The sequence below is a fragment of the Seriola lalandi genome, unplaced genomic scaffold (genome assembly GCF_002814215.2).
Source record: "Seriola lalandi dorsalis isolate HSWRI2012SDOR001 ecotype SW California unplaced genomic scaffold, Sedor1 jcf7180002054353, whole genome shotgun sequence".
NCBI lineage: Eukaryota > Metazoa > Chordata > Actinopteri > Carangiformes > Carangidae > Seriola > Seriola lalandi.
In genome coordinates, this window is record NW_019524906.1 from 459,022 (window position 1) to 486,621 (window position 27,600).

General features: G+C 41.1%; 1 protein-coding gene across 2 annotated transcripts in view; it reads left to right on the forward strand.

The window, feature by feature from the left end:
* The first annotated feature begins 276 nt into the window (after positions 1 to 276).
* The window catches only part of glis1b (GLIS family zinc finger 1b), a 72,564-nt gene continuing 45,240 nt past the window's right edge, over positions 277 to 27,600 (forward strand). The window contains exons 1-2 of one of the 2 annotated variants that reach the window (XM_023408073.2): positions 277 to 529; positions 689 to 1,018. In XM_023408073.2, the coding sequence (XP_023263841.1) occupies positions 739 to 1,018 (280 nt within the window). In that variant the 5' untranslated portion in view covers positions 277 to 529; positions 689 to 738. Of the gene's footprint in view, positions 530 to 632; positions 1,019 to 27,600 lie in introns of those variants that run through there. The other variant, XM_087174443.1, reaches the window with a different exon arrangement.

A 27,600-nucleotide genomic window follows, 5' to 3' on the forward strand; every position in this document is an offset into this window, starting at 1 on the left:
AAGCTGACCGTTGTTTAATTACATTGCACTGTTGTGGTGTAATGGTGTGTGGATGCACTGTAGCCAAAGTTTGGACCGTGGTTGAATGACCCGTTGCACTACATTTTTTACATCCAGTTTTTCAATGACTGGCACATTAATCTACATGTCACCTGTCACTGGATGCATTATGGCTGAGAGCATACGGGGTCATATACGCACATGCGGCCACTCGCAAACTTTTACATCCAAGCTCAGATTTACGGCAACACAGCCGTCTTGATCCAGATCTTATCCTCCCACAGAAACACGGACACAGTCTTCATTGGTGCGCCCGAGTTCTGCAGAGCAGCGGAGCTATCGGGTGTCAATCTCAGAGAGAGAGAGAGAGAGAGAGAAGTGGGGAGGGAGACGCATGGGATGCTGAAGACTGATCCTCACTGAGAGGATGCTATCGATCAGGCTTGCAAATGCCTCCCCCTCGTGTTTGATAAACATGCTGATGTGCGCAATTAGACGTTTCCTGCTCCTTATAGGCTCATCGGACAAGGTAGGTGTTGCCAAATCCCTGAAGTTTAATTGCTTTTTGTCCAATGTGTTCATTCTTCCTGTTCAAATGAATGCCTGTTATCACGCTCTGTGGCACGGACTTAAGGTGTCTCGGCGTTGTTTATACATTTTGCAGTCATTTATCTATTTTCCTGTGCAGCAGGTAATGTGAGCAGCGGCTACACACTGCATGGGCAAGCCGAGGCATCAATGCAGAACTCCTCAGCGCTGTTCGGGATGGTCAGCCACTGTCAGACCCCGAATTTCACGGACTTCACCGGCCTGACGCTCTCCGTGTACGGCAGCAAGGCGGACATCTGTGCGCGGCGAGCCGGGAGCGGTGGTTTTGCGTCTCAGATTTGCCGGAGCCCCCATGACACCCCGACTCACATGAACTGCGGCAGCCCGAAGCGACTCATCGCGTCCGAGCAAAAAGCGCATCTGTCAGCCAAAACTCCGCGTTCGTGCTTCTCTCTCCCGCCCATGCAAGGTAGGCCCTGCACGTCCTTTAATGTGAGCGTAATTGATGCTACTGAGGTGGTCACGAAGTTGATCAAATTTCTGGATGTGGTGGAAAAATTATAACAACATTTGATGTAATAATATAATTGCCTCTTATTAAAGCAAACTATGAGGATAACAGTAACAAATCCAGTCAAACAGCAGCTGCCTCAGTCTTGCCAGTTCCACCAATTATCAGTTTCCAGGTTATTTGAGATTTGTTAAAAGCCATCATGTGAAATTATGCAGCTTCCATATGGCTCCTCTAGCGCATCCTTTGATGCAGCTGTACTGTGCCTTTGTGTTGAGAACCCTGTTTGCAGTTGTGGATTAGGTCTGTTAATCAAACCCAGAACTCACTTGGATCCTTGGCCAATTCATAAATTACCACCACAATCAAAGTGTCTATTGCACATGAAGGCCATGCGAAGTGATGTGCAGTATGTGGAGTAACTGCCAAGCAAACGTGCGTTTCCTGTGGATGTTAACAAGGCATGACAGCCTTTAGGTCATGGGAGGATTAGTGTGATGTTGGCTCATTTAGCTGAATGTGGAACACTGTGGCAGCTTCAAGCTTTTGACGGTTTGAAACAATACTTTCATGAATGAATGAATTGGGAAATGTTTGTTCTCAACTTTTGCTCTTAATTTAAAAAAAAAAAAAAATACTTGAGTGACATTTTAAATCGGAGTGCTCAAATTTGCTTTTTAAATCTCATTCAGTGCCTTTTTGAAAAAATAAAATAAACTTTGACACGGGCTCATCAGTGAAAGCGAAAACTTTAAAACAACAATTACATAGATGAAATGAGCACTGTCATACAGATAGCATTCAGAGTGGAAATTGGGCTCTTCAGTCTCTGTGGAAGCCTGCTCCATCCTGTTTAGACAGAGTGTTGTTGTGAGAGGGCGGAGGTAATTACAGCCCCATCCTAAATTATGATTAGACGGAACAGACTTTTATATTAGCAATCATCCTTGCAGCAAGAAGAGGATCAACGGATTTGATTATTGTTTCTTCTTGCTAAACACAAACCATATGTCTGCTGAATGTGTCTCTCAGCATTTATGAGTTCTCTTGGAGCACAGTTGTGCCCTCAGCCCTCCATCCCCAGCATCCTCGTACCAGAATGAATCGTCTCATTGTCTTTGCAACGCTTTTGAACTCGCTTCCCGTAAATTGTGGGAATGCAAGATGTGTTATGTGTTTGTGGATTATGTTGTGCAGATTAAGTCTGAAGCAGACGCATACATGTCCGTTTGTTTTGCTCTGACTCAGTGAGGCAGCTGAGTGATATTTTTAATAACTTCAGCATCTTGTGGGTTTATGAATTAAAATAGTTTTCTGGAGAGCAAAAAAAAAACATAACCCAACAACTATTTCCTTATTGATTCAGCTAAATGGGTTTCATGATTTGGCAGTAATTTATTTTCACATTTTTTTGCAGTTATATTTGAGTAATAAAAAGTTTCATTGGGCTCGACTTGTACTGCTATTGTTGCTGCCTGTATCCTATATGAATATGTGCTGTCTTCCAGGCATTTCTCTGTTGTTTTATAGTCTCTTTTTGCTGAGTATGAAAGTGATCTCAGTACTCATCAGTCTTTTGTATCGTGCCTCATTTCAGGCTGATCGTATTACACACTCCCATTCGGGGACAGAGCTGGAGTTTAAACTGCGTTCTCAACCATTACTTTAGATTTATACTGAAAAGAATTTCTGAACAAACACAGACTGTAATATTTATCCTGAGGGAAGTGAGACGGTAGGGAGAAGAACTTACCTCAGACGGGAGATTTCTGACCTCTAACATGTTCCCTGTGATTGCAAAATGTGAAGGATTACTCAGTGATAAAAAATTATACAATATTGTCCTCTGCTGATGTTTCATCTAATAGGGAAACTGTGCTGTTTCCGAGCAGAACTATGAGACATTTGCATTCAGAACTGCTTTGCTGTTTTTTTTTGTTTTTTTTTCTTAATTGAATAAGTAATTTGATACATGTTTGTTTACAAGTGTTCAAATAAAGTCGTAAATAGGTGAGGGAGAAACAGATTTAGGACAATAAGTTAATAATGAATGAGTGAGTTACAGAGTGTAAGATTGAAGTGACGTTGTGTGGTGGGGCATCATTTCTGTTCAGGTCGATACAGACTGGGATTCTGTCCTTATGCACCTGGGATCCTAAATGCAAACGTTTCTATGCGACCTCCTTTTTGCATTTTAAAAGCCATTCCCAGCTTGAATTCAAGGAAAATTGCTGTTTTTTTTTGTTTTTTTTTGTAACAAGTTGAATGACGCACAAATCACAGTGGCTTATGTCACACCTGGTGCGTAGGTTTGGAAACCATGTGCGTTGCTCCCTGTGAGTGGAACAGCCACGGATCATCCTAACACTGCGAGTATATAGATGTGCTATAAATATTAGTGCCCACCAGCAAAGAAAATATTTAGCTTGCAAAGAAAAACACTTGACCCCTCTTGAAAAAGAATATCAGGTTTGAATGAAGTGTGTACTCTAGCATCATTTGATACCTTACTAACGTTTCTCCTGGCTGGGACGATGCTGCCGAGTCTGTGAGCGAGCTTATTTGAGGAAAATGTTTGAGTTAGAGGAGGGTGCTGGAGTCTCACACTCCCTCTCTCAGATAAATGCAGAGGTCTGTCTGTTGATTCAGCCTGTAAAGAGATGAGTAATGGACTTTTGGATTTGATCATTGTTGGTACTTTTTACATTTCTTTGACTATTCCCCTCTGTGTTTTGCTAACGCACGTCATTGTGTGGCATGTTTTCTAGAAGTCTCCACATATAGTCTTTATACATGGAGCACACACACCTGTATGCAAGGACACAAACCCACTAGCATCCATTTCTAATACTTTTTGACATTGTGCCAGCGTACGCTATGCACACACACACACACACACACACACACACACACACACACACACACACATACACACACACAGACACACATATATATATAAATAAATCTATGCGCACACACGTTTTTGTGGTGAAGTGGCACTGGCACTGAGGCTGAATTCTCTCAAACTGACTTAGTTTCCTGTGTTTTTCCGCAGCAGCATTTGTAGACGTCAGACTGCAGGGTGATAATCTGACTGTTATGAGAAACAACCGACCATTACAGCTCACTCTGAGCCGCTGCTGTGTCAAACACTTAATGACAGCTTCCCAGTAGCCTGTGAATAGTTCTGGTTCAGTGCACAGAGGAACACATTAACTGCTTTTTCTTAAGTCAGTTATTCTAATCAAACAATGTGGTCTATTTATTTTTATTTTTTTATAGAAAGAAGACAAGAAAAATTACATGGCATGGATTTCACTGTCACGTTAAAACCCTGGATAATTTCTCTTCGTAAAAAAGTCACTGATGTGCTAATTGTTCTAAATGCTCTGAAAATATACATATAGTTCTCATCTTCAACATCTCATTGAAACCAGTAAAATATGGTACGCAGCCTAACCTACAAGGGAACTGCTGTTCACATTTTAAATATAAGCCTTTTTTGGATAGTTTCCTCGAAATAAATCTTAAGATTTGTGTCACGTAAAATGTTTATACAGCTATAATTCCGGGAAAATGTTTGCTTCAGCTGTTTCATGGGGTTTTGAATTTCTTAAATGACCTTGGACTTCAGGCTTATAATTGCTTTATATTTGGGTTTGATGTATGCACAGATCCTATTGTTTATTCATCTTGGATTTCAGTCATTTTTTTGGTTTTGGTTTTGACTTGTCTCATTGTGAAATTATAACACCAACTTTCCTGAATCAGGGGTGTGACAGCAGTGTATATAAATCGGTTTCTTTAGCGGTGGCTAAACGGTTTTTCCTCTTGAAAAGACCAAAGAGATGGTATTAGATCCAAAATCTTTAGAATATTTATCGCCAACGGATGGATTGATCACCTGGGGGAAATGATTGAGCAGGTGACACAGTGCAAATATTTTGTATCCGTGTTAAATTTGTCTGATCTTGAATCGGTCAGTATTTAAACTCTATGCAAATTTAGGCTGTGTGGATTAAATGAGAGCGTTATAATCATGGTCTTCTCCAGGGTGACTACTGAATCAGTAATTCTCTATGGCGTCACTGTCTGGTTTGGCAATCTCACTGTGAAATTAAAATTTCATGTCCAGAATGTGATGAGAACAGCAGGGGAAAATAAAAGGTATTTTTGCGCCAGCAACATCTTTACAGGAAATATTTGAGGAAGAAACTGTTAATCAAGCCAATATGGCTGACCCTTGTCATTTTCTTTAGAATGAATATGAGCTTCTGTCATTTGGTAGAAGGTTCAAGCTTAAATCAAGCATACATTTTCTGTAGTGTAGTGTATTGTCTGTTTTTATAGTGTGTGTGTGTGTGTGTGTGTGTGTGTGTGTGTGTGTGAGAGAATGAAACAGCAACCTTGATGCCCAAACTAATCTTCTTTAGTAAATGCTAATTTTTGGAATTATTGTATTTTTAATTATACTCAAGCAAAGCTGAAAATGAATTATCGTTTGCATAGTCGAATCATCAGATACACCATAAACTAAAATGTTGGCTTTGTGCCACTCTCACATTTTCACTTGTCCATAAAAATTTGAATTATAACAATATAATCATTCTTTCCTTTTCTAAAATAGGGGTATTGCGATGTACTGGTATTGATGATAACTATGATATTTAAAGAATGAAATATTGATATTGTGTTCATAATACACATGATAATATTGTGATGGGAGATGCCTTTCTCCACCTCCCTACACTTTAAGTCTAATTCATTTTCCAACAAAGAGACAAAACACACAATAAACAAAGTTTAAGGTGAATTTGACTGATAGCAGTGTTATTATTGTTTTTAATTTTCTATAAATATCGTGATAATATTGTTATTGTGAATTATTTTGGTCACGAGAATCGTGTAGTGAAAATCTGACATTGAAACGTCTCTAATCTGGAACAAATATTTTTTTTCTCTGCTGAATTGTCAGCAATAGACCGGATCTCTGCCACCTCTGCGGACCTCTTCTCTATTAAGGAAATGAGTTAACTTTGAGTTTGACAGAGTAACTGAAGATCTCAACATCACTGTTGGTCAATATGCCAAAAGGATGTAGCAGCAGGGCCAGGTTATGGCAGCTCTCCCACCCAGATGTTGTGAAACCCTCAGAGAAAACATTTTGCTGTCACTGCTGCTTAAACAGATTTGACCTTTTATTGAACTTGCAGTTCACTTAGTTTCACGGCCGAGGTTGACCAAGAGCTTTTTTTTTTTTAACCAAATAGTGAAAACGTTTTTTGGTTTTCCTTGTCGGTTTGTACACAGCTGTATTTTACTTGGAATCTCGAAACAAACAGCCAGACATCCTCTCTTTCTGCATTTCTGCCTGACCCTAACTCATGTGGACCTACACATGTGGGCATGTTTATTCATATCGCAGTAGTACAGTAATAGTAGCATTCTTTTCACAAGGTTTCTCACCAGTCAGTACATTCCCATGAGCCAAAGAGCGAGCCTCAGCCCACGTCTTTTGCGTCTCGTATGAGCTCAGCAGTGAGTTATGGGCAAATGTGAGGGTGCTGCCTGGGAAGGGTGTTGCAGGGTGTAATGTTTGCAGCATGTTCCATTGATTCATAAAGCCGAGGCCCGGTGATGATTCTGCAGCGGTATTCCCGTAAACCTCTGTCTGGCTGAGAAGTTGAGGAGGGAATGCTGGGTAATGGAATGAGAGCGCTTCCTGAGTCACAGCCACTAGAGAGGGAGAGTGAGAGAACACCCCTGGTCTGGCATCTGCTTGGCTGAATCACCTCAATCAAACTTGGCAAGGGATACACGTGACGTGTGTGGAAACAGGAGATAAGTGGCAGAGGAAGAGACGAGTGCTGCATCAACTTGAATGTGGTTGGATTCAAAGAAAGAGAAGGAGATTAATGAGAGATTGTGACTGTTTCTTCTGAAGTAGTCCTCTGATATTGCAAAAATGATCTTGAGAATCTTTAGCACTGTAGTCTCCCTGTTGTCCTTCTCCCTCTTTCTATACTCAGTGTCAGTCGGGTCAGATGTTCTCATTCTTATGTGACCAGTGTGGTATGACTATGGCATCTCGCTGTAACCAAAGGCATTCTGACATTCATTCTACCAGTGAAATCCAAACAGTCACACAGCAAAAATATGATCTGGTTTGAGTAAGTGTCGAAATATCTCTGGAATACCAGAAGAAATTTGCTCTGGGCCTCAGTTTAATCAAGAGAAAGCTGCAGAGTTGGCTCAGATATATCATCATAAAAATGTATTTTTAGAACCAAACCTTGCCTTGAGAAGTACTCAGAGTTTCACGCACTACACTTTTGCTGATGAGGGGATTACGCTGCCAGGTCTTGTGAATTAAAACAGACTTGTTTTTACCTTTTTAACTGTTTGCAGCAAAGATAGAGAGACTTCTCTCGTCTCTTGATTATTTTCGCCTGGACAGGCATGCCACAGCTGACCGCATGTCTTTAGTGTCTGCATTACTCATGCATTTTCAGACAGCAGCGACTCCGGCTCGCAGACTTCTCTGTGTATGACTTAGCACACGGGTGGGTTTTTGATTTACATCTCAGCTGTGCCACTTGCTGTTCTTGGCTCGACGCTGCTGTGTTTCATCAAAGAAAAATCCGCTCCACTCTGACTGTGGCAGTTAAGACGGCCGTCCGCCGCTGCGCTGCCTCTGCCAGAGCGGGGCCGAGAGCTGATGGGGCCCTCACAGCTGTCAGCTGGAGAGAGAGAGACAGAAGGAAAGAGAGAGAGAGAGATGTGGCCATAAGGATTAGGGCTTTACTGACCCACATAAACAAGCAATAAGAAAACAGATTGTGTGACTGTGAATGAGCAGTTTTGGTCATTTGAGTCAATCATGAGGAAGCTGCTGTTTCATCTTTCCCACCAGAGAGAAGGGCACTATCAGCACTTTATCGCATTTTAAGTGTGATCAAGATGTGAGACATACACAACACGTAATAGTTGGTAAGTGTGCATCAGAGCTTTTTAAACAGATCACCATTTAAAACTGCTACAGTTTCAAATGGCTCAACATAAATAGTGTCTGAAGTGGCCCTTTTTACAATGCTGGTCATGATGGAGATTAATCAGCCAGCCAGTCAAACATTGGCTTCAACTGAGTGGTCAAAAACAAATGGGCAAACATGATGCGAGCCGAGGCTGTTTTAATGCCTTCATTAGAGCGGAGGAGAAAGCAGCCAAAAAGATTGAGTTTTATCCTCTCTCTTGTTCTCTCTCCGTCTCTGCCAGGAAGCTTCTATGGGGCAGTGCCCAGTCAGCTCATTGCACCATTGGCTGGCGCTGCCCCAGAGGACTATGAAAGACATTATAAAGTCTAATAGTGCAGTTTATATACTTTATTAGAGCTCGTTAATAGAAGCCCAGCGTTCTGGAAGAATTACTTATTCTCTAGTCATGTGCAATGCAGTCCAGCCCCTGTGCTGTATTAACTTGCTTACCAGGACTAATAAGTACACAAAGGAACGATAGAATGGAGGTTGCTTTTGAGAAAAAAACACTTTTCTCTTGCTTGTCTCTGAATGATGTGGGTTGACATCAATCACAAACCCTGAGCATGACAACTTGCTCGTCTGTACTCTGCTGATTTGGACTCAGATATTCATATGTGCATTATGTCTTGGCAGATACAGATCTGTGCGCATTACTGTCCGAGATAGAGAGCCAAGTTTCATCACACAGTATCAATTGAATTATTCTTTCAAGGCGATATTTTAAAGCACTGGCAAGCAAATTTTTCAGTCAAAATTTATTATAGTGTATGCATGGCTTGGAGTCAAGACCTCTAAGGTTTCATCAGTGCAGATATTGATATCATCCTGGTCATCGCACAGGCAGCGTTGAAGCACAGGTGGACTGGTGCTTTGTCAAAATGTTTCTTTTTCATGTTTCTTTTTTTAGCAGCAAATCTGGACAGCACGGTGTGGCATGATGGGAGGAAGTGGAGGATTTTGGGAAAGTGATGCTGGTGCCCTGTTCAGGTTAATGCTTGTAACTCTAAGTTGCAGGGAGCTGGGAGCTTTGCCAGGCCGACTCTGGATGTTAATAAAGTTTAGAGGCTGCATGCCAGCACTGTGATCTGTAATGCTTAGGGTTATTTTTACAGACTTTTTACAGACAATTATATTTGAAAGGGAAGGCTGTTTTTCACTGGGCTAATATCAGAGCAAGGAGATGGTGTATGTGATAAGAAGATGCAATTTCCCATGATGTGACGCTGTGGAGTGCATGGATTTTTTTTTTTTTTCATTGTGTGGGAATATCTGGTGTATGAGAAACTCCCTATGTAGTACTGAAACGGCAAACAAGACTATTGTCTCGTGTACTTGTATTATTTCAGTAAAGGGTTCTTAAAAGTGAGTGTTTTTCCCAAGCATGGTCTGCTTCGACATAGTCACACAACCTTACACATGGTAGTTGTCTGACTACAACCACCGACAGATGGTTGCCTAAAGAGTGTTTCAACAACATTTCTAACGGGGAAAGTGATCCTCGCTGATTCATACTCCCTTTCCATTTTTCAGCTAATCCAAGAATTGTCCATTTATTCTCCTGCAATTGTCTGTCGCATGTCAGTATCTTTGTTTAATGGTCTTTGACAGACCGGTGGCCAAACAGGGAGTTGTAGGAATCCAAGATGACTTTGGCTCGTAGCTGCTGTACTGATGTCGCTGTCTACTAGACATGTCGGCTTGATTTCACCCTCTGGAGCTGAAAACCGCATCTCGCACAGATGAGCTGGTTGCTCTGTCCAGAAGTTTTCTTCTGGAAACAGTAGAGACATCTGTTATCTTCTGGCTCCTGTAGTATCTGTCTGATTTACATTCTCTGCATCAAATTGCATTTGAAAGAAGGCTGCGCAGTTTTCATTCTGTTGGCAGTCTCTTCCTGTAATCCTAAAGGAGAAAATAATTTGGCTGGAAGCAGTTTTGTTGAAGACAATCAGTTCTGTTCTTCTTTGATTTACTGTTGCCAAGATTAAGTATAGTACTCCTTCTCTCCATTTGAACTAAGGCTCCTATGGGCTGTGCAATAAGTGTGTTAAATGGATCCATATTACACTGAGTAATAACCTCAGTATGCACTCTTCATTAACATGCTTAACATTCCCCCCAAGACCCAGAAGTCGGCTTCTATAATACACGGCTTAACACAAACATCATGTTGGACACTTAGGATCTCTTACGGGGCTCATTGTTAGCAGTTTTAGTAGTGAGGAGATTTGGACTCTGTGTGTGTGTGTGTGTGTGTGTGTGTGTGTGTGTTTGTGTGTTTGTGTCTGCTAATATTTGGGTCAAAGTGAAAGGACAATATGGACAAGTTCCTCAACTCTGAACATGAAAACCTTGAAGAGTTATTAAAAGATTCACTTTTGCCAGCTAATTAGAGCAGAGTACGCTGCAGAGCAAAATGTTTTTGTTTGTAGCATTTTTGGCTGATGAAATCTGTTGCAACACTGGTCAGCCACTTGCTGCGTGTTTCCAAAACTGACCGCGCAACTTTGTTTTTGAAAGTAAGAAATCTAAATACTTGGCAAGATAAATGCTGAGCCACTGATATTTGTCAACGACCGTATCAATCACCAAAGACATATTATGGTCATTTAATCCTCTGGGACAGTTAAAGATGAATCGGTGCATTTGGACATATTAGGTCAGTGTGTGTGTGCGTGTGTTTGTGGGTGTGTATATGCAGATGACTGTTCTTATCAGTATATGAAATGTTTGCCTTGGAACACCACCTTTTGGACCTTCCAGAGCCTGATTTCTTTCATATTTAATAGAGATGGTGGGAGGGTTAAGTTAAAATGGAAGTTGAAAGATTTGGGTCTAATGGGAAACAGCGCGTAGCTGTCCTAGCTGGCTTGACATTTACAGCATTTTCCCCCGGCTCAGCGTTCAACCTTTTACGACAAAGCCAAAACCCATCAAGAGGAGCTTCACTCACCTTAAAACCGATTCGTTGAGGTTCTTGGATCCACACAGACAGGACACATGGGTTCACACAGCTTCAATAACCAATAAACCTTCCCGTAGCAGGAAACGTCTCTTATATATCACCAGGAGTTTTTGACAAGAACATTTAGGATGAGTACCTGGCTGTCTCCCCAGTATGTCCTCACTGAAGCTGAGTCACAGATTTAGTGGACAGATTATAGAGGGAGTGGGCAAAGGAGAGGAGAGCTATATTTCTCTCTTCTCTCCTTTTTGTGTTTATCTAACTTTTGCCCTTAAAAAGTCAGCTCACAGCACATGTTGACTAATACCGATAAAAAGCCTAATCAGGGTCTTTCAGCTCGACAGTGATCTAATAGGCATGTGTTTGAAAGTTGAAATGAGTTAGGCAGCGTCAGAGCCGTGACAGCCAGGTGCTGAGCACTTGGCCCAGCGTCCCGGAGCCTCAGCCAATTGGAAAATGCTTTGCAGAATTTATCTGCACCCTTCTCCCTTGACAAATTATTTTATTGTTCCCACACAGTTGGTTTTCATTTAGTCTTTTGGCTAATGATAGGCTGTGAGCATGTGGGCTATTGTTATTCCTTTATTCAGCAAAGATACTCTGACTGGAAGTGTTCACATCTGATAGAACACCCCCATGCAATACAAACTACCCAAAACATGACACACAGAAGGTATACAAATGTACACAGATGGCGCACAAAGTAGGAAACTATAGTGTATATAGAGTAAGAAGGACAATCTTGATATGCTGTAAATACCTCTGTGGCATCACCGTAGTGACTGTCAGTCAAACTGGGTGATGCTGCTTTCTGAAGGAGCAACTTCCGTACAATCTCCCCTCTGCGAACTCTAAACCCTGCTCCAAAACCTTTAATCACATTATTCAGTGTGTCTCATGTACCAGGAATAGTAGATATGCTGTGTGAGAGCTGCAGATGGGAGAGATAGGGTGAAACTCGCCTCGCGTCCGAGCCCTGCACTCTGCCTGACCTGAACTCAGTACATCAGGACCAGGCCGCTAATCTTTTACAAATGCTGGGAGTCTCCATGACCAGGCCCTCGCTGAGATGGCTTAGTCAAAACAGCCCTGCTGCTCCCGAACACAACCTCAGCCTCTAGCTTAATTCAAACGCTGATTGACTAACAAATACCTGCTGCTTGTTCCTCAGCATTACACAGGCCGGTGCCGTCTGCTGCTCTCCATGGAGTTTGACAGTGTATTTGCTGTCCTGTAGAGGAACACACAGGCCTACTGTGTTACAGACTTTTCAGGGTTTCTCGGTAAAATGATATACGCACTTGCTAAGCGAGCAAAAGTATAGAAATGCTGCACTGAATGAAGAGAGTTTTATTGTTTAATCTTTCATTATAGCTTTCAGGGGAAGTGCTTTGTTGCCTGAGCCAGAAAAGAACTTCTGTATATAAATAAAGGTAATGGGACACAAACAAAATAAGAAAGCTTGTGCAACTAATTGACATGTTTTCTTTTGTCACTGTAAGAATTTGTCACAATCAAACATTGCATTCACTATGAACACGTCAGCAAGTAACAATTCACAGTGACAAATGTAAACCAAACAGCCAAGATTTTGACTGTCAGGCCTGAATCTGATGATTTTATGATTAAGATGACAGCTGGTTAAATGACAAAACCGCGTCATCACACCTAACAAAAGTGGGAAATAGCAAAACAAGTATTTTCAGCAGACGGTACAGGTAGAAATGATGAAAGATGGCCTTTTGGTCCAGGTTCAGATTTCATTGCTGTCCTGTTCTTAATCAAACCCAACCCCTTTCACTTCCCATTTTCCCAAGAAAGTCCTTTGGTTTTACTGCCAAGCACATTCCTTGTCCATTTGCTCACAACAGTACCGTCAGCATTTATTGGACATAATTCTGCTTCGTCTTCTCATGCACCGTCACTGTTTACGTGGGCCCAGCCATGTTTTTCGGACCAGCTCCAAACAAACACCATGCACTTCAGGACTTTTGCAAAGCTCAGGCACGGAGAGGGACTTTGTACATGCCTGACATGTTGAACATGTTGAATTAAACATCACTACTTGTGCTGTAACGCTTTGTCTTTGAGAAATGTCCCAACGCTTCAAGTATATTTTAAGTATTTAAAATGACATTGATGCAGAACGTGTTGTGAAATTCAACTATGTACGTACGGTTTAAGCAGTTACTGCGAGTGATGAATAATTCACGTTTATTTCAGAGTCATTTTTATGCATCTGTGGTAGTTTGATTGTCAATGGCAATCATATCTGGTTGCACAAAAATGGAAGTGTAGTACTGGCGGCCAGCACAAGCTGATTTTTATTTATTTATTTATTTTTTATTTGTAAATTTTTGAGAACAGTTTGGTACTCTGGGAATAATAAATCTTCTACAATTTTTGCAATAATACAGTCATTATTGTTTGAAAGAATGCAGCTTTTTATTCCAACTATAAAAGTCTGGAACTTCAACAGTAACTATAAACTGAATAGAATAAATTTTTTAAAATGAAGCTTAGCAAGGATGTACTTTCATTTGAGTAGTTTTAAGAAATGTTAAATGTAAAGCCCCTAAAACCGCAACTCAACAAAAGTCAACAGGACTTGTTAGCCATGTACTTGATAGCTTTAGCTGTAAATATAAATGCACAGTTTACCACAGCGCCCACTTTTACAGGGCCAGACTTGTCATTTGACACAAGAATATGGCCAATCTAGGCCACTGTAAAGATGCCAGTCTTCTACAAGCCTCAACAGCTCTGAGCCATGAAGGACTCCAGCGAGAGAGGCAAAGCATCAGTATATGTACACTGCAGCCTGCCAAAGTACACTCATTTAACAGCACAAAAAGACTTGCACTGAGAACCCGCATGTTTATGTTAGGGATGATGTAAAATGGCTAGAATTCATATTTCACATCAAATTTCTCTTTTAAGATGGCTTCTCTTAATTTTTACTTGCAAGGAAACAAACATTTGCATTTCAAAGTTCTTCAAATAAAAATAAATGAAAAGCAAACCCTTTTATGGGTTTGGAGACTATATTGGAAAACAGGTCAGGGGCGAAATGAATATTTTTTATGGTTCGTAAAAGAGCTTCACAATGAATGCCAGGTTATGTGAAAGGCTTGACACATGGTAGAGGCCAGAGCCCTTCGAGATTCCCTCTTTATTCAGCCCTTACACTCCTGGGCCAAGAGGAGCCAAACAACACACATGGCAGAGGCCAAGATCCATATGAAGAATGATTTCTTTATTTCTGCTTGTTATCGTCTGATTAGGCTTCTTCTTGCTACACACCTCATCCAAAAATCTATCAACTAACAACCTTCACTTTTTCCTTCTGGGTTTATCACACTCAGGTTGATGTGTAATCAACTCAGCACTCAGAGCCATTCCTGCTTGCTTGGTATTTGCTTTTGGGCAGTAGATGCAAGTCAGGGTCGATATTGGGGGAATGACATGCAACAATGGTCCCTAGCCAGAATCTAACCTGAGATGTTGCAATCACAGTACATGGTGTGCGTCTATATGTAGTATATGCATTTAGGTACATACATTATGAATGAATATGAACATATGTAATTTTTTTTCTTAGTCTCCATGTGTTTTTTATATGACATGCATGCCATATACTCCATGCCGGTGTGACTAGTGAAATCTTATTTATTGTATGTAATGTAATGTAAGCTCACCTTTAATGACATTCTTGGTCTACAGGTGATGGATTGTTTTTCTTTTGTTGACAGTTCCTCCATGTCTTTGTCCCGCATGTGTCAGGAAATACTGGTAATGTTCCTAGTTATCGCGAGGACAGACCCACAGTCAAACAGAGTGACTGGTTCCGACTCCAAAACAGTTTCATTCCTGAGACAAAACTCATGTCTCACTTTGGCCATAACCAACAGCAGCTAGAGCAGAAATCATAATAAAAGGAATCTTATTACAGCCATTAAACAAGAGAAGGGAAAACACGGGAGGACTTAAACGCCAGGACATCGAAAATGCTTACGCGGTGAGAATATATTTACTCGTAAAGCTCTTTGATGGTGGCCCTGTCCGTTCCAACACACAGCGCTGCTGTCTGTGTAAATAGCTGTGCGTTGACCTCTCACCGCACAAGATTGAATATGTTTCCATAGGTGTCATTTGGTACCATTTTGGGTTTTTACAGGCCCCACTGTGCCTTAGTCCCCATAACCGCGGGGGCTCAGGAGTCATACCATCATCGCTCAAGCGGTGGCCAACAGTGGGCTCTTCCTGATGTTGTAGAAAGATGTGGAGTTGACTATGAACTGCGGCTTCCTCCACCTCACAGCAGCATTATTGAGCTCTGTTTGATGTGAAGTGATATATAATGTCTGGTGGATTGTCCATCTCAAATTACCTAGAGATCATGTTCCTGTCTCTATGTGTGATCTGTGTTTGTGAGTGTGTGTGTGTGTGCATGTGCGTGTGTGTGGTTGTGAAGGGGGGGTGGTCTTCAGTGTCAAAGCCTCTGGTTAATGAGGACCCCCTACACAATAAAGAAATGGTATTGCTGACTTCCTTAGGTATGTGTGGTTTGAAACTCAACACAGGTTTTCTCAGTGGAAAACCTGGGGCCCGCTTTTATTTATTCTGTATATTTATGAAAACCCCAGAATCATGTGGTGCCCACTGAGTCAAAGAGGAGGTCCCTCTCCAGCACCGGTTATCGCCATTTTACAGCCGTGTTAATGCCCATGGTTGCAGATGTTTACTGCTGTGCACTAGGGGGATCTTCAGCGCACTTTGTCGCTGTTGGTTTGAATCAGTTACAGAATATTTATTGGTGCACTAAGTGTGTCAGAGGTATCCACAGCTGCAAAATGTTGCACATAGTCAAAAAAATATATTATTAAAAAAATTAATATTTGTTTTTTTCCATTAAATCAAGGGTAATTATTTTTAAAACAAGTCGAGTGATTGTCCTTATTTCAAGATGCTTATTTGAAGAACATTCTGTATTCTTAAAAAAAAAGAAAAGAGAAGAGAAACCACAGTATGTTGTCTACAAGTGAAGTCATCTCACTTCATGGACAAACCAAACATTTGTTTACAGTGCATCACTACATGCTTTCTTTACCACAGTCGGGTTCTCTCACATAGCCGGGCATTGTTGTAATGTACTTATCGTGGTGTCACGTGTCCTGTGTTTAATATAACATTTGTTTTGAGGACACAAAAGGCGGATACTTTGTACCCTGAAATGTAAAGGTCTAGAAACTGGTGATATGAAACAACACCAATAATCTAATCAAAATAAAAGCTTTCCCTCTGTGCCTCTACTGTCAAAGCAAATTGTGGGCTTTTGAAAAAGTTATTTTCCTCGTAGAGCTGCGTGTTGGAGGTGAGTTAACCCCTAATCTTTTTCAAGTAGCTAATATTCACTGTTGACATCGCGGAGAAACACTGGCCTGAACTTTAAGAGGAAACTTCAATAGCCAAAGCAATTACTATGCATGCTTTGAACAGATCCTTTTCACAAAGTAGCATTCCTTTATTCTTCCTGTACTAAAACAACAAAAAGTATCCAAGAAATAGGAAGTGAAATTGGATTCCTCTTTTAGTTCCCAAAACATCTGGTTTGGCCCTTGTTTTAAACAACTAGCATCCCCTCTGAGAATAACAGAAGGTTATTTGCACTGTGTGTAGGTAACAAAATAATCATTTTCAAATGTTGTTCCATTCAAATGTGATCTAATTAAACACTTAAACTCAACCTCTCAGTTGGACCACCGACCATCAAGGGAATTTTCCTCCAGACGTTTTCCCGACTATTCATTTATTTCTCCCCCACTGCTGCCTCCAAACCATTAAAAATGTACAGTAATTGCTGCAAATTGATCACTTGTTTTACAGAAGTTATATAAATCTCCACTCATGTCCAAAGTGTAATCGATGGCATGAGGCGGTGCTGGGTGAGAAGACGAGAGAGTATCTGTCAGATGGGCCTTGATGCATCTGCTACATGGAGATACTCTCATGTTCTGTGGTTGAGTTTGGCCACTGTCATTTCCGAGGAATTTCCTGCCATCTGTGTTCAATCGAATTCTCTGACAGATTTGAGCTTGCTTGTAAATATTGGGTGCTGGCTGAAGAGGTCTGAAGGAGTCCTGTGAGTAGCGCATCAGACCAAAATGAACGCTGGCACACAGATGAGCTAGGTTAACAAAGTCTTATTAACGGGAGCTACAGCAAGACAGCATAATATCTGGCAGCTCTGGATAGCCATGCTTCCATATCTGCGATTATTTATGAGGAAATTATTTTCACTGACTAGTGCAGCCCCTGCTCACTGCATTTGAGAGAAATGCCTCAACAGCTAGTGGATGGATTACTATGAAATTTGGTGCACACGTTCATGTGCCCCTCAGGATGAACTGTAATAACTTTGGTGATCCCTTGGCTTCATTTAAAGGCCTGAGGTCACATTTTTTATTAGTCAAATACTGTACTGTAAACCTGCAAAACTGGCATAACGACATCCCCAACAGCTTCAGATATACTTTGTGTTTCATGCTAATTAGCAAAAGCTAACATGCTAACACACTAAACTAACATGGTGAACACTATATCTACTAGACATTAGGATGTTTGCAGTGTCAGTGTGAGTGTGTTGCCATGCTAGCATTAGCATTTAGCGCAAAGGTGTTAGCATAGCTGTAGACTTAAGCTGTTGATCAAACACAAATGAAAACTTGTTCACATTGATCTACATTTTTCAGTCAAGTTTTTCCATCCCATCCAAAAGTTAAAGGCCTCTAACTTCTCTCAGAAGGTTAGGAAATAGCTTACCTTTTTTTTATACATTATACATAATGTTGTTCTGAATAAACCCTTTTTACTCCGTTCTTAGCTGGCCGCCTTCTTAACATGTGATTGTGGTTTTTTTTTTTTCTGCTATTCTAGAAACATTAATTATCTAACTAACTGCGCATGCACAGTAACCCATGCTAAACAAAGTCATTCTTTACATACACAAGTTTCAGAACTTGAACATAATTACCAAATGTGCAATTCTTGCTAATAGTAAATAGAATCATCATAATAATTGAAGTGACAAATTTATACAAAAAGTCTCTTTACGCATTTGCATTTCTCTCTTTTTTTTGCTATGTCACATGAAATAGAATTCAACATGAGAATAAGGCCATCATTACAAATGACCTCTGTTAGAAGTTATTTTCCTAACCTAGCTGTTCTTAACAGTATAGATTTATTATGCTATTATAGGAATTTTGACAAATAGTAGGTCATACTGATGTTTGACAAACGGATCTGATTTCACTGCAGTTTCAGAGGGACCTCTGCTGTGTTTTGATACGACTTGAGCGGGCACACGGACAAAACACAGCTTCTGCACTAAATCGCCATGTTTATTTTTTATAGGAGATTTATATACACTGGTTATTCTCATGAGTGAACACACACACACGTATAAGTACACACACAGATAAAAACACAGACACTTATAGTAGCATTTACACACTCATATTCAGGATCTAAAACCTTTCAAATAAACACTGATTTAAAAAGTTTTCGAGCACTTTGTGACTTTATTTATGTTCAGTTATTGCAAGAAATAACTTGATTCAGTTGAGAAGTGTTCCAGTCTCACCTTAACACTTTCTCTGAGGGTGTGGTGCTGCGAGTGGTCGTCAGTCCCAAAACTCTGGACTGGCTACATCACTCTGCCAGTATTTACTGCCGCCTCCCCAAACAGAGCAGCCTCTTGTCCGACTTTGAAGCACCTCCGGATCCCTTGCCGAGGTTTCAGCACTCTTGGCCCGGCTCTGGAGCTGTGTTGTTCACTAGCTCTATAAAGGTGTCTGTCACTAAACCAAACGCCCCTCTCACGTCTGCCAGGCAAGTGCATCACATCTTGTCAGTCTGCTGGTCTATCAAGTTAGTCTGTGGGCCTGACTTTTGCTTTGTGCGCTTTTTCGCCATTACAATTCTGTGGCTTTTCTGTCAAATTATAGGATGTGGTTTGGCTGAGGACTCCTTGTAAAACTTTGTGATTGTCTGTGATTAATCCTGGCAGTGTACAGATTTGTGGGCAAAATCTTGTTATGATAGTGATTGTCAGGATAGAGTTGTGGCTACTAGTGGCTTTCAAGTGGTTTGTTGACTGTGCACATTCTTCTTATATTAACAAATGTTCTAAAAGAGTTTGACTTAAAGATAGAAGATATGCTTATTTTTGTGATAATCAATCATTGCTGTGGTGTTATTTTTTAAAAAAGCCCCTTCCCAGAGGTCAGTTTTCGAGTACCATGAAACCTTTTCTTTTGATTTCCTGTTGATTAAGTTTGGGTTTCTGTATGCTGAGCTCTTCTCTTTTTCTGATCAAATCTCAACATATGGTTACAGCTGTTTATGCTAATTTCTCAGTTATAGTGATATTGATCATCCTGTTATTACAGCTCTTAGAAATGTAAGTCACATTTCCTGATTATCGGATAATTAGATGTATTAAAACCGGTGCATTCTTGGTGCCTAGGGCAGGAAATAGGCTTCATGAACTGGGGAGGTTGTGACTCAATCATTATGTCAGTTGAAAACAGAGCAAATGTGCCTTTTTATTTGTATGAAAACATGATAATTATATCTAAATCCCTCATAGCTGAGAATGTAGGTATTTAATTTCACAAGTATTAAAGCATTTTCACAATGATATTAAAACGTCTTCAACAATGTCCTAAATGGAAAAATGAAGCAAGGGAAATCTAAAAATGTTATTAAGCGTTATTAGTCATTGCATCAAAAGCTCTATCATTGAATTTGAGTGAAATCATCCACAAACAAAGCTGATAATGAGCTGTATTAGGAAATGATGTTTTTAAAAGCCGATGTTCAGTTACATCTGTCTTCTTCACAGACCATACTTTTTAATTGGTCTTTTGCCATTGTTGTGGACCACCAGTTGAAAGATGTGCCCTCATCAAGGATGGGCTGGAAGGCACCACTAGTGACAAGGTGCTACCACCAGGTGGTGACATGCACAAGTGTAAAGTCTTAATTATATTAATCAGAGGGGACAGCAGAGACAATGATTGTCTGAGACAGTTGGGAGGAAGTTGTGGGATGTGATCAGGAACGACCACAGCCATGCAGCGCATCTTCCAAGAGTTTAGTGTGTGTGAGAGAGCGCCCTTCAGGATGTGTGTGTATGTGTATGTGGAAATAAGAAAGACAACTTGTGTGTCTGTGTGTGTTTGTGAGTGTGTGTGTGTGTTTGTGTCTAAGCGTGCATGAGGAGTCACATAATCCCACAACATTCTCTCCCGTGTTTGGGTTTTACTTACAGCGCCCCCTCTTTAAGCCATGTGGTAAAGTGGTTGGTCTTTGAGACTTCGCCTGGCACCGAGCCTGGCACAGGGATGGGGTGGGTGGGGTAGGTTGGTGGGGTTGGGGATTCGGGGGGCTGTTGACTGCCAACTATTTGTTTGTGTTCATGACTGCGGTTAGTGCTGCTCCATTTGAAGAGCCTGGTATTATGAGGACGCCTGCTTCCCACAACAACATGTGCCCTCTTCTCTAACAGGCTGGAGAGCTAATCATTTACCGACCGCCACAGTCATCAGTATGACTTAAAACTGTGTAGCCACTTAGTACAAACAATCAGTCGTATCCACAAAGAAGTTTGCTTGGATGGCTGGGCTCTGAGCTGTTTCTCAGTTTTTATATACATAATAATTTCTTTAATGTTATTACTCTGTTGGAGCTGATGTAAGATATTTTCGTGCTGTGCCCAGAAACGATCGAGGCTTGCAGCTGGATGCCTCTGGAGCCACATGAGTACCTCCTATTCACTCTGAGGTTTTTTTCTTTGTATTTGACTTCATAACAGCTAATCTGAGGTTATTGTGTGACCAAGCTGACCATGAGAAAACGGGGAGGAACAAAGATACCTGGTTGAGAGTGGCTAAGATCAGCCAGAACAAATTGATTTTATCCTCATGAAAGTTCTCATGTCTGCCGGTACTGGTAATCCTGCTACGAAAACACTGACATTTCTCTGCTCCAACAGTAATTTAATAGAGTTTTTTTTCCTCCTTCTTCCCTTGCTCCGCACCTGCTTTAAGAGGAGCTTTCTCCCTAGACATTGTTATTTTTCATTTACTTATGCCCCTAGGTTTTTCAATCATACATCCATTACTAAGCAAACAAATAAGTTCCGGGCCTATGCCGCAGACACAAATATAGACATGAGTTATGAGATTCAGAGAAGCCGGGAAAGGCTTTAGACCCTAATACACAACATCTGCACCGGACAGGACGCACAACTAGGGCATCCCGCTACAAAGTCCTGCAGCCTGCTGTTGCACACTTGTATCTGTTGACCTGTCTAATGTTTAAAGAGAGGAAAGAGAGTGTGTGTGTGTGTGTGTGTGTGTGTGTGTGTGTGTGTGTGAGTGAGGGGGAGCACCATGGCAGGTGGGGGCATTGGGGCAGACAGGAATAAAATGATCATTATTAACTGTTTAAGTGCTGAATGTTATGATTTATGGAGCCAAAGTGGGGCCAGTTGAGGTGTCACAATGGATTTCCAGAGGCATCTGTCTTGCGGTTTTGGCAGCTTGTTGTTGTACCTTGGGTTCAGATGTTTGCATCACACTCCTGACAGCCCATTTCCCTCTCCAACACCCCCTCCTCAATAGCCTCCTCCCGCTTTAAGTACAGTACACCTCTGATCGCTCCCCTTTCCTCTCCTTAAACCATCTATCCATCTGCACATCTGCTTTTCATTGAGGCCTGCATGTCTCTGAAGACTTGAACGCATTAAACGCTGGCACAAGCACAGTCTCACTCTGGCACTTAACGCAACGCTTAGGTGACTTAAAAGGGAGAGGCGAGAATTATAGAAAATGAAGTGTCACCGAAATAAAAAATCACCCCAGATTACCACCAATTACAGTTAATAATGGTGTCCAGACCATCTGCTGATCAGATGGAGGAATGGTGTTGTCTGTGGAGAAATAATGATACCAGAGAGAGGGAGGAGGAGAGAGATTCATTGAGGGAGACAGCAACATAGACTTTCAACTATGTGATGATGTGGTTTGATCTTTTCGGTACAGTATAGACTGGAATGCTTTGTATGGTAATGTAGTCATAACTGCGTATCTTAGGATAATAGCCATGTTGTTTCAGAGGGGTTGAGTTCTGCTAGATTGGAGACATGTGTCTGCTCTGCTTTATTAGTCATTTATTAGTCACTGAGGGAGAGTTTTTAGCCAAGGCACAACGTTGCTGAACTTGAACATGACTCTGATCATCAGCCCCTAAGGCAGCCTGAATAGGTGTATGATTACAACGTACCCCAACTGACCACGATCCCCAATGTAAAATTTATCCAGTATGTGGAGCGTGTTCAACAATCAATGTAATCACCGTCACAGTGAGCGCAACCTTCCTCTAAAGAGTGAGTCGTACCCCAATTATCAGAATTATCGAGCCTGCTTTCATTCATTGTTTCTGTGTATTGTCTTATTTTTTCATCCCCCATGGTCACAGTGGCTGCGTTAATCAGCAGGAAAAAGGATTAGAAAGCACTTTCCACTCACGATCGTGATGCATCTGAGTTTTATGGCTTTGTGTGCTGGTTTCCCGAGGGATTTTGACAAGAAGGAAGCATGACAAATGGATGACATCAGAGCAGACGTATGGCAGGGTGATTCAAACCTCGTTTCCCCCCAACAACCTCAGCCAAAAAATAATCATACATCTCCCAAAACAAGTTCTCGAATAACCACCTTTATCCCTTTATAATTACACTATAATTACACTGTTTGAAGCATTAGTATATGTATTCATGTGCGATGAAGCATATAAACTGGCATACTACTCCTTTAATTTGACTTCTCCTCTTGTATGTCTCAATGAGCTCGTCAGTTTACTGTCATCTTGCAGTAGTGCTCACTGAAAGGAACATGCTACACTAATTATACAGGAGAGGAGAGGAGGCTGTGGGAGCAATAGATATCATGTGATGACATTTATGGAAACGATGATACCACTTCGGATGTAACAGAGTATTATTAGACACCATGTTATCAACAGGGGCTGTTTCTTGCCTAAAGTCCTTCTTCCAAAAATTTAGATTTTTTTCAGGGTGGTGTTTTAAGACTCAGCTAACAATAGAGTCCTTATTTGTGCCTGCGTCTTTAGTTGGCAATGCTGACATCAGTGGCTCTTTGTGAGGATGAGCCAGCACATCTGTACATGGTCTCTGTGCTGAACACAACACTTGCCCCTGGTGCTTCTGGCACTATCCTACCTCTTTCTTTCTGCCCCTGCGTCCCTGGTCCCACGCCCTTACAACATCACTCCTAACTGGGTCTGAATGCTTGCAACTGTGTATGTCACTGCAACATCCCACCCTGCTTGTTCTAAGATGCTCATGAGAATTGGACAGAATACTGAACTGAAAAGGGCAGTTCAGTTAACTGAATGTAAACAGTTATGTTTACATTCAGTGTTTTTTACCGAAATGCCCAGTGTGTATCTTTGATGTCTAACAAATGTGTTGAATGCATTTCCTTCCTCTTGCTAAGGTCATTTTTATGAAAGGTTTTTGAATCTGTACTGTTTCCATGCATCTTTATTTGCTAGTAGCCACCTTCTTCCCAAGCAGCAATCTCTTAAAATACCCAACTTAACAACAGAAATAAACATGTTTACAGCCTGATACAAAAATGGTTTTGGGCGGCTTAAAGTTATACATAATTGAAAGCAAACCACTTTGAGTGACAGGTGTCTCGACTCCACACACACTCCACCTCTTTGCCCTTTGCCCACCGCTCTTCAGAAACCTTCTGGTGGTGTCCTGGAGGCTAAGTCCATCTTTATAAATAGTCTGTGCTTCTTCAATGCCTTTGCGGACACTTTGGCATTTTACTGCCATCAGCCGAATCAGTGGTAGGAACATGCATCATGTTGCCCCTGTGCTTGTGCGTGATGCAAACTAAATGGGGACCCAAAATATTGCTCTGTAGTGCTGCTAGAGGTCGAAAGCTCCGCAGGGTACCTTTAATTTTTGTTTGCTAATCATAACAATGGCTTACACAGAGAGATACAGTATTTTTTTAACAACGCAAGTATGATGAACACACAGCTGCCTTGCTCAACAGACCACCCATAAACTCTGAACAATCAAAAGAAGAATTATCAGCTCTCCATCACAGCTAAATGGATAACCCCAACCCTCAGACAAACCAAAAACCTATTCCTAATCTTAATCCTTAAATCAAGTCTTAAGGCTCAAACAGCTCTTTGAAGTTGCGAGGACCGGCCACAATGTCCTCACAATGATGGTTTCTAACAAAAATATGTCCACACAACCATACACAGACCTGTACACACACACACACACACACACACACACACACACACACACACACACACACACACACACACACTCACTCTCACCTCTTGTCACTGCTGCTGGATGTTTTACATTTCACCTCAGTCCCTGATGCTCTCTCTGGCTTCCACCTCCTGATCAAACAAGGCTTTAACACACAATGAAATGTTCAACGCTGAATTACCATGGCACGTTCAATATAAACTGAATTTACTGTTGGGTCCCATCCAAGCCACCATATGTTGAGGAGCCTGTTTCCCCAACGCGAGCATGACTGATTCTGTTAATGTAGTAAAGCTCTAAATCACCAGAGTGCTAACTTTCTGCAGCAGGGGGGATCAAGACCTTTAACACTCATTTAACACTGTGATTTTAATGTCCTAGAGACATTCAGAAGGTGTCTCTGATGGAGACACTTCAGTCCACTTAAACTTTTGCAACACGTTCATACATCATGAATGTTGGACACTTGAGCTCAGGCAGGAGGGTCTTTTTTTTTGTTTTTTTTCTTTTAGCCCTTTTTTGGAAGTGCTCCTACCTGTTTGTATTGGAACAAGTAAATTAAAGCCACGCAAGAAGGATTTCAGTGACACTCAATGTCTCCTGACTAGTTGATGATTCTGCCACAAATTGTCACGCAAACTCCTAGATGCAGTTAAAACACATGTGAAAGTCAGATGCTGGCAGGAGGTTAGAAATCCAGATGTATTCGTAAGTTCCCCTGAAAGAACATAACAAGAAAAAAAAAAAAAACATCTTACAAACAAATGGAACTTTAAAGCTGCTGTAGGTTGTTTCGCCTGTTTCGCACAGAGAGCTATTCTATCTGTTCTGCTCCTGGTTTGTGACTTAGGCAGACAGGGCAAGATTGTGTTTAAAGCAGCTAATCCAAATATTTTCTACATTAACAGTGGATCACAGCTATTTGTATGTTAAAGGAGGTGCTCGCAGGTGACAGTTCACCTCCGTTCTAAAGAGGATTTCGACAGAAAGCAGAAAAATATTCTAGAAAAAAAACTATACACCACCTGTCCAACTTCAAACGGCAGCAGACAAAGTTAGCAACTAGCTTGTGAACAAAGTGGAGCATTAAAAGTAGCCAGATATTTCCCCTAGGAACTGGTGGAGAGTAAAACAGAGCTAAAGAAGAAATAAAGATTGGACTCACCAGTCATAAGGTGGACACTAACATGACTCCGAATACTAAATTTACTACGTGTCTGCTGGATGTGTAAATAGGCAAATGTTTTGGTTACACGTTTCCAATATCAATTTAACAGGTAATGATATGTGAGCAATGCTTCTTCTGCCTCCAAGTGGCCAAAAAATTTGAAATGTCAAGTGTGTGTGTGCAAGTCTTGCACAATTCAGAGCATGGCTGTCACATTTCCAAACCTACTCATGGCCCCAAAATTAATCAAAATCCCCTCTCCCCTCTTCTCATGTTCACTAAGAGCACGTGTATGTTGGTAATAGTAATGATGCTAAGTAGAAACTTTCTGATACTAATGCTGATACAACTTTTGACTTTCATAAATACCATATCTGTGAAATATAAACATGTTTTTCAATAAACCCTTTTTAAACTTCTGCAAGATTGTAAATCTGACCAGGTTTTTGCTGCCAGCTTTCAGTAGCTGACAGTTTTTTAATTGGTTGTTTGGACTCAGTTTGGACGAGTTTTGATAGCGAGCCCTAATACTAGGTGTAGTTTTCTATAAAACCAAGCTCAGGGCAAACCCCATTCAATCATTTCTGGCAGTGAAGACACATTTAGATATTTGAAGTGGATATTTAAAAAGCAAAAAAACAACAATTTTTAAACTTCTGCAAGCTTGTTTCAGTCAAACCTTTTGCAGACAGGTAATCAGACTTCTGGGATCATCTCTCTCTTCTCTCTGTGTTTTTTACTCATTTACATGGTGAACTTTTCCTGGCAAAAATCCACCCTGTACAGTCTGTGCTGTGGAACAGAGCAATACGCTTTTTAAGAGCATTGTCTCATAATTTGAGTTTGATTTAGCGGGCTGCTTGGTGTGGGTCTGCGTTTGATATGGTGGTGACTCTGATATGTGTGTGAGAGAAAGCATGTGCATTCATTCAAGGTTTCATTGACCGACTGCCAGTCCATCCTGTGCTTTATGATGACAGTGTTTTTATTTGGTTGTTTGTGCTTTTGTGTGCATGCACATGGGCAGTCAAGGCCTAATTAAGAGATCTCTGATGATGTGAAGTCATCTTCATGTCACTTCTGGCCATCCTGATTGAATTACTCCTGACTTAAGGCAGGGAAACACTTGGCTCCACATCAGGGGGCCTTGAAACCTTCATACAGAAACATAGTTGTAAATGCTAATTGGTGGCGATGCCCAGCCAGCAAATTGTGAAAAAGGGAATCAAACAAACAAACAAGCAAAAAAAACCCCCCAGAACAATCCAGAATTTGATAAACAAAACAATTTGTATTGCTTGAGAACAGACCAGAGTTGATAGACATCTTGCCTCCTGTTAACGGCTTTGAGTGAAACCAGCGTAGTTCCTTTGGGTCCCCTGGCGATACTGGACTGTTTGCATTGCTCGCTTTGCCTTTTCTCTACTTTGTGTTTCCGCTGTGACCCGCAACACAACACATGCAGAGGAGGCTGTGGATACATCAGCTGTAGGAGGGATATGTGAATAGATGTTCCTTAAGCTGAGGATAACATGGCTCACAAAGTTCCCTTGTTTTCTCTTGTCTTTTGTTCATTCTTGTAACCTTTTTCCTATATTCCAAAACACTTCCTTTCCTGCTTGTCCTGTTTATCCTCCCTCTCCATCTGTTACTCATGTTGTAATATCTTTCTTTCTCCTTTGTTAATCTTTTTTGCTTTTTTGCTTTTTCATCTTTAGCCCAAATCCTTATATTTGCTGAAAGTTTCTCTGACTATTTTCACATCTAGTTAATTTTCTTTGCGGGTACCTTTCTGTGTTCTCCCTCACATACATGGTGTTTGGGTGAGTTTATTAATAATAGCTCATGGTGTGTGATAACATTGTCAATAACATCGTTAGGAGAAAATTGAATTTGAGAAATTGAGTTAGGAAAGTTGGAACAGGGGGCGCGTGGCCACCTACACATGCGTGTGTGGGGATATCGGCTTTC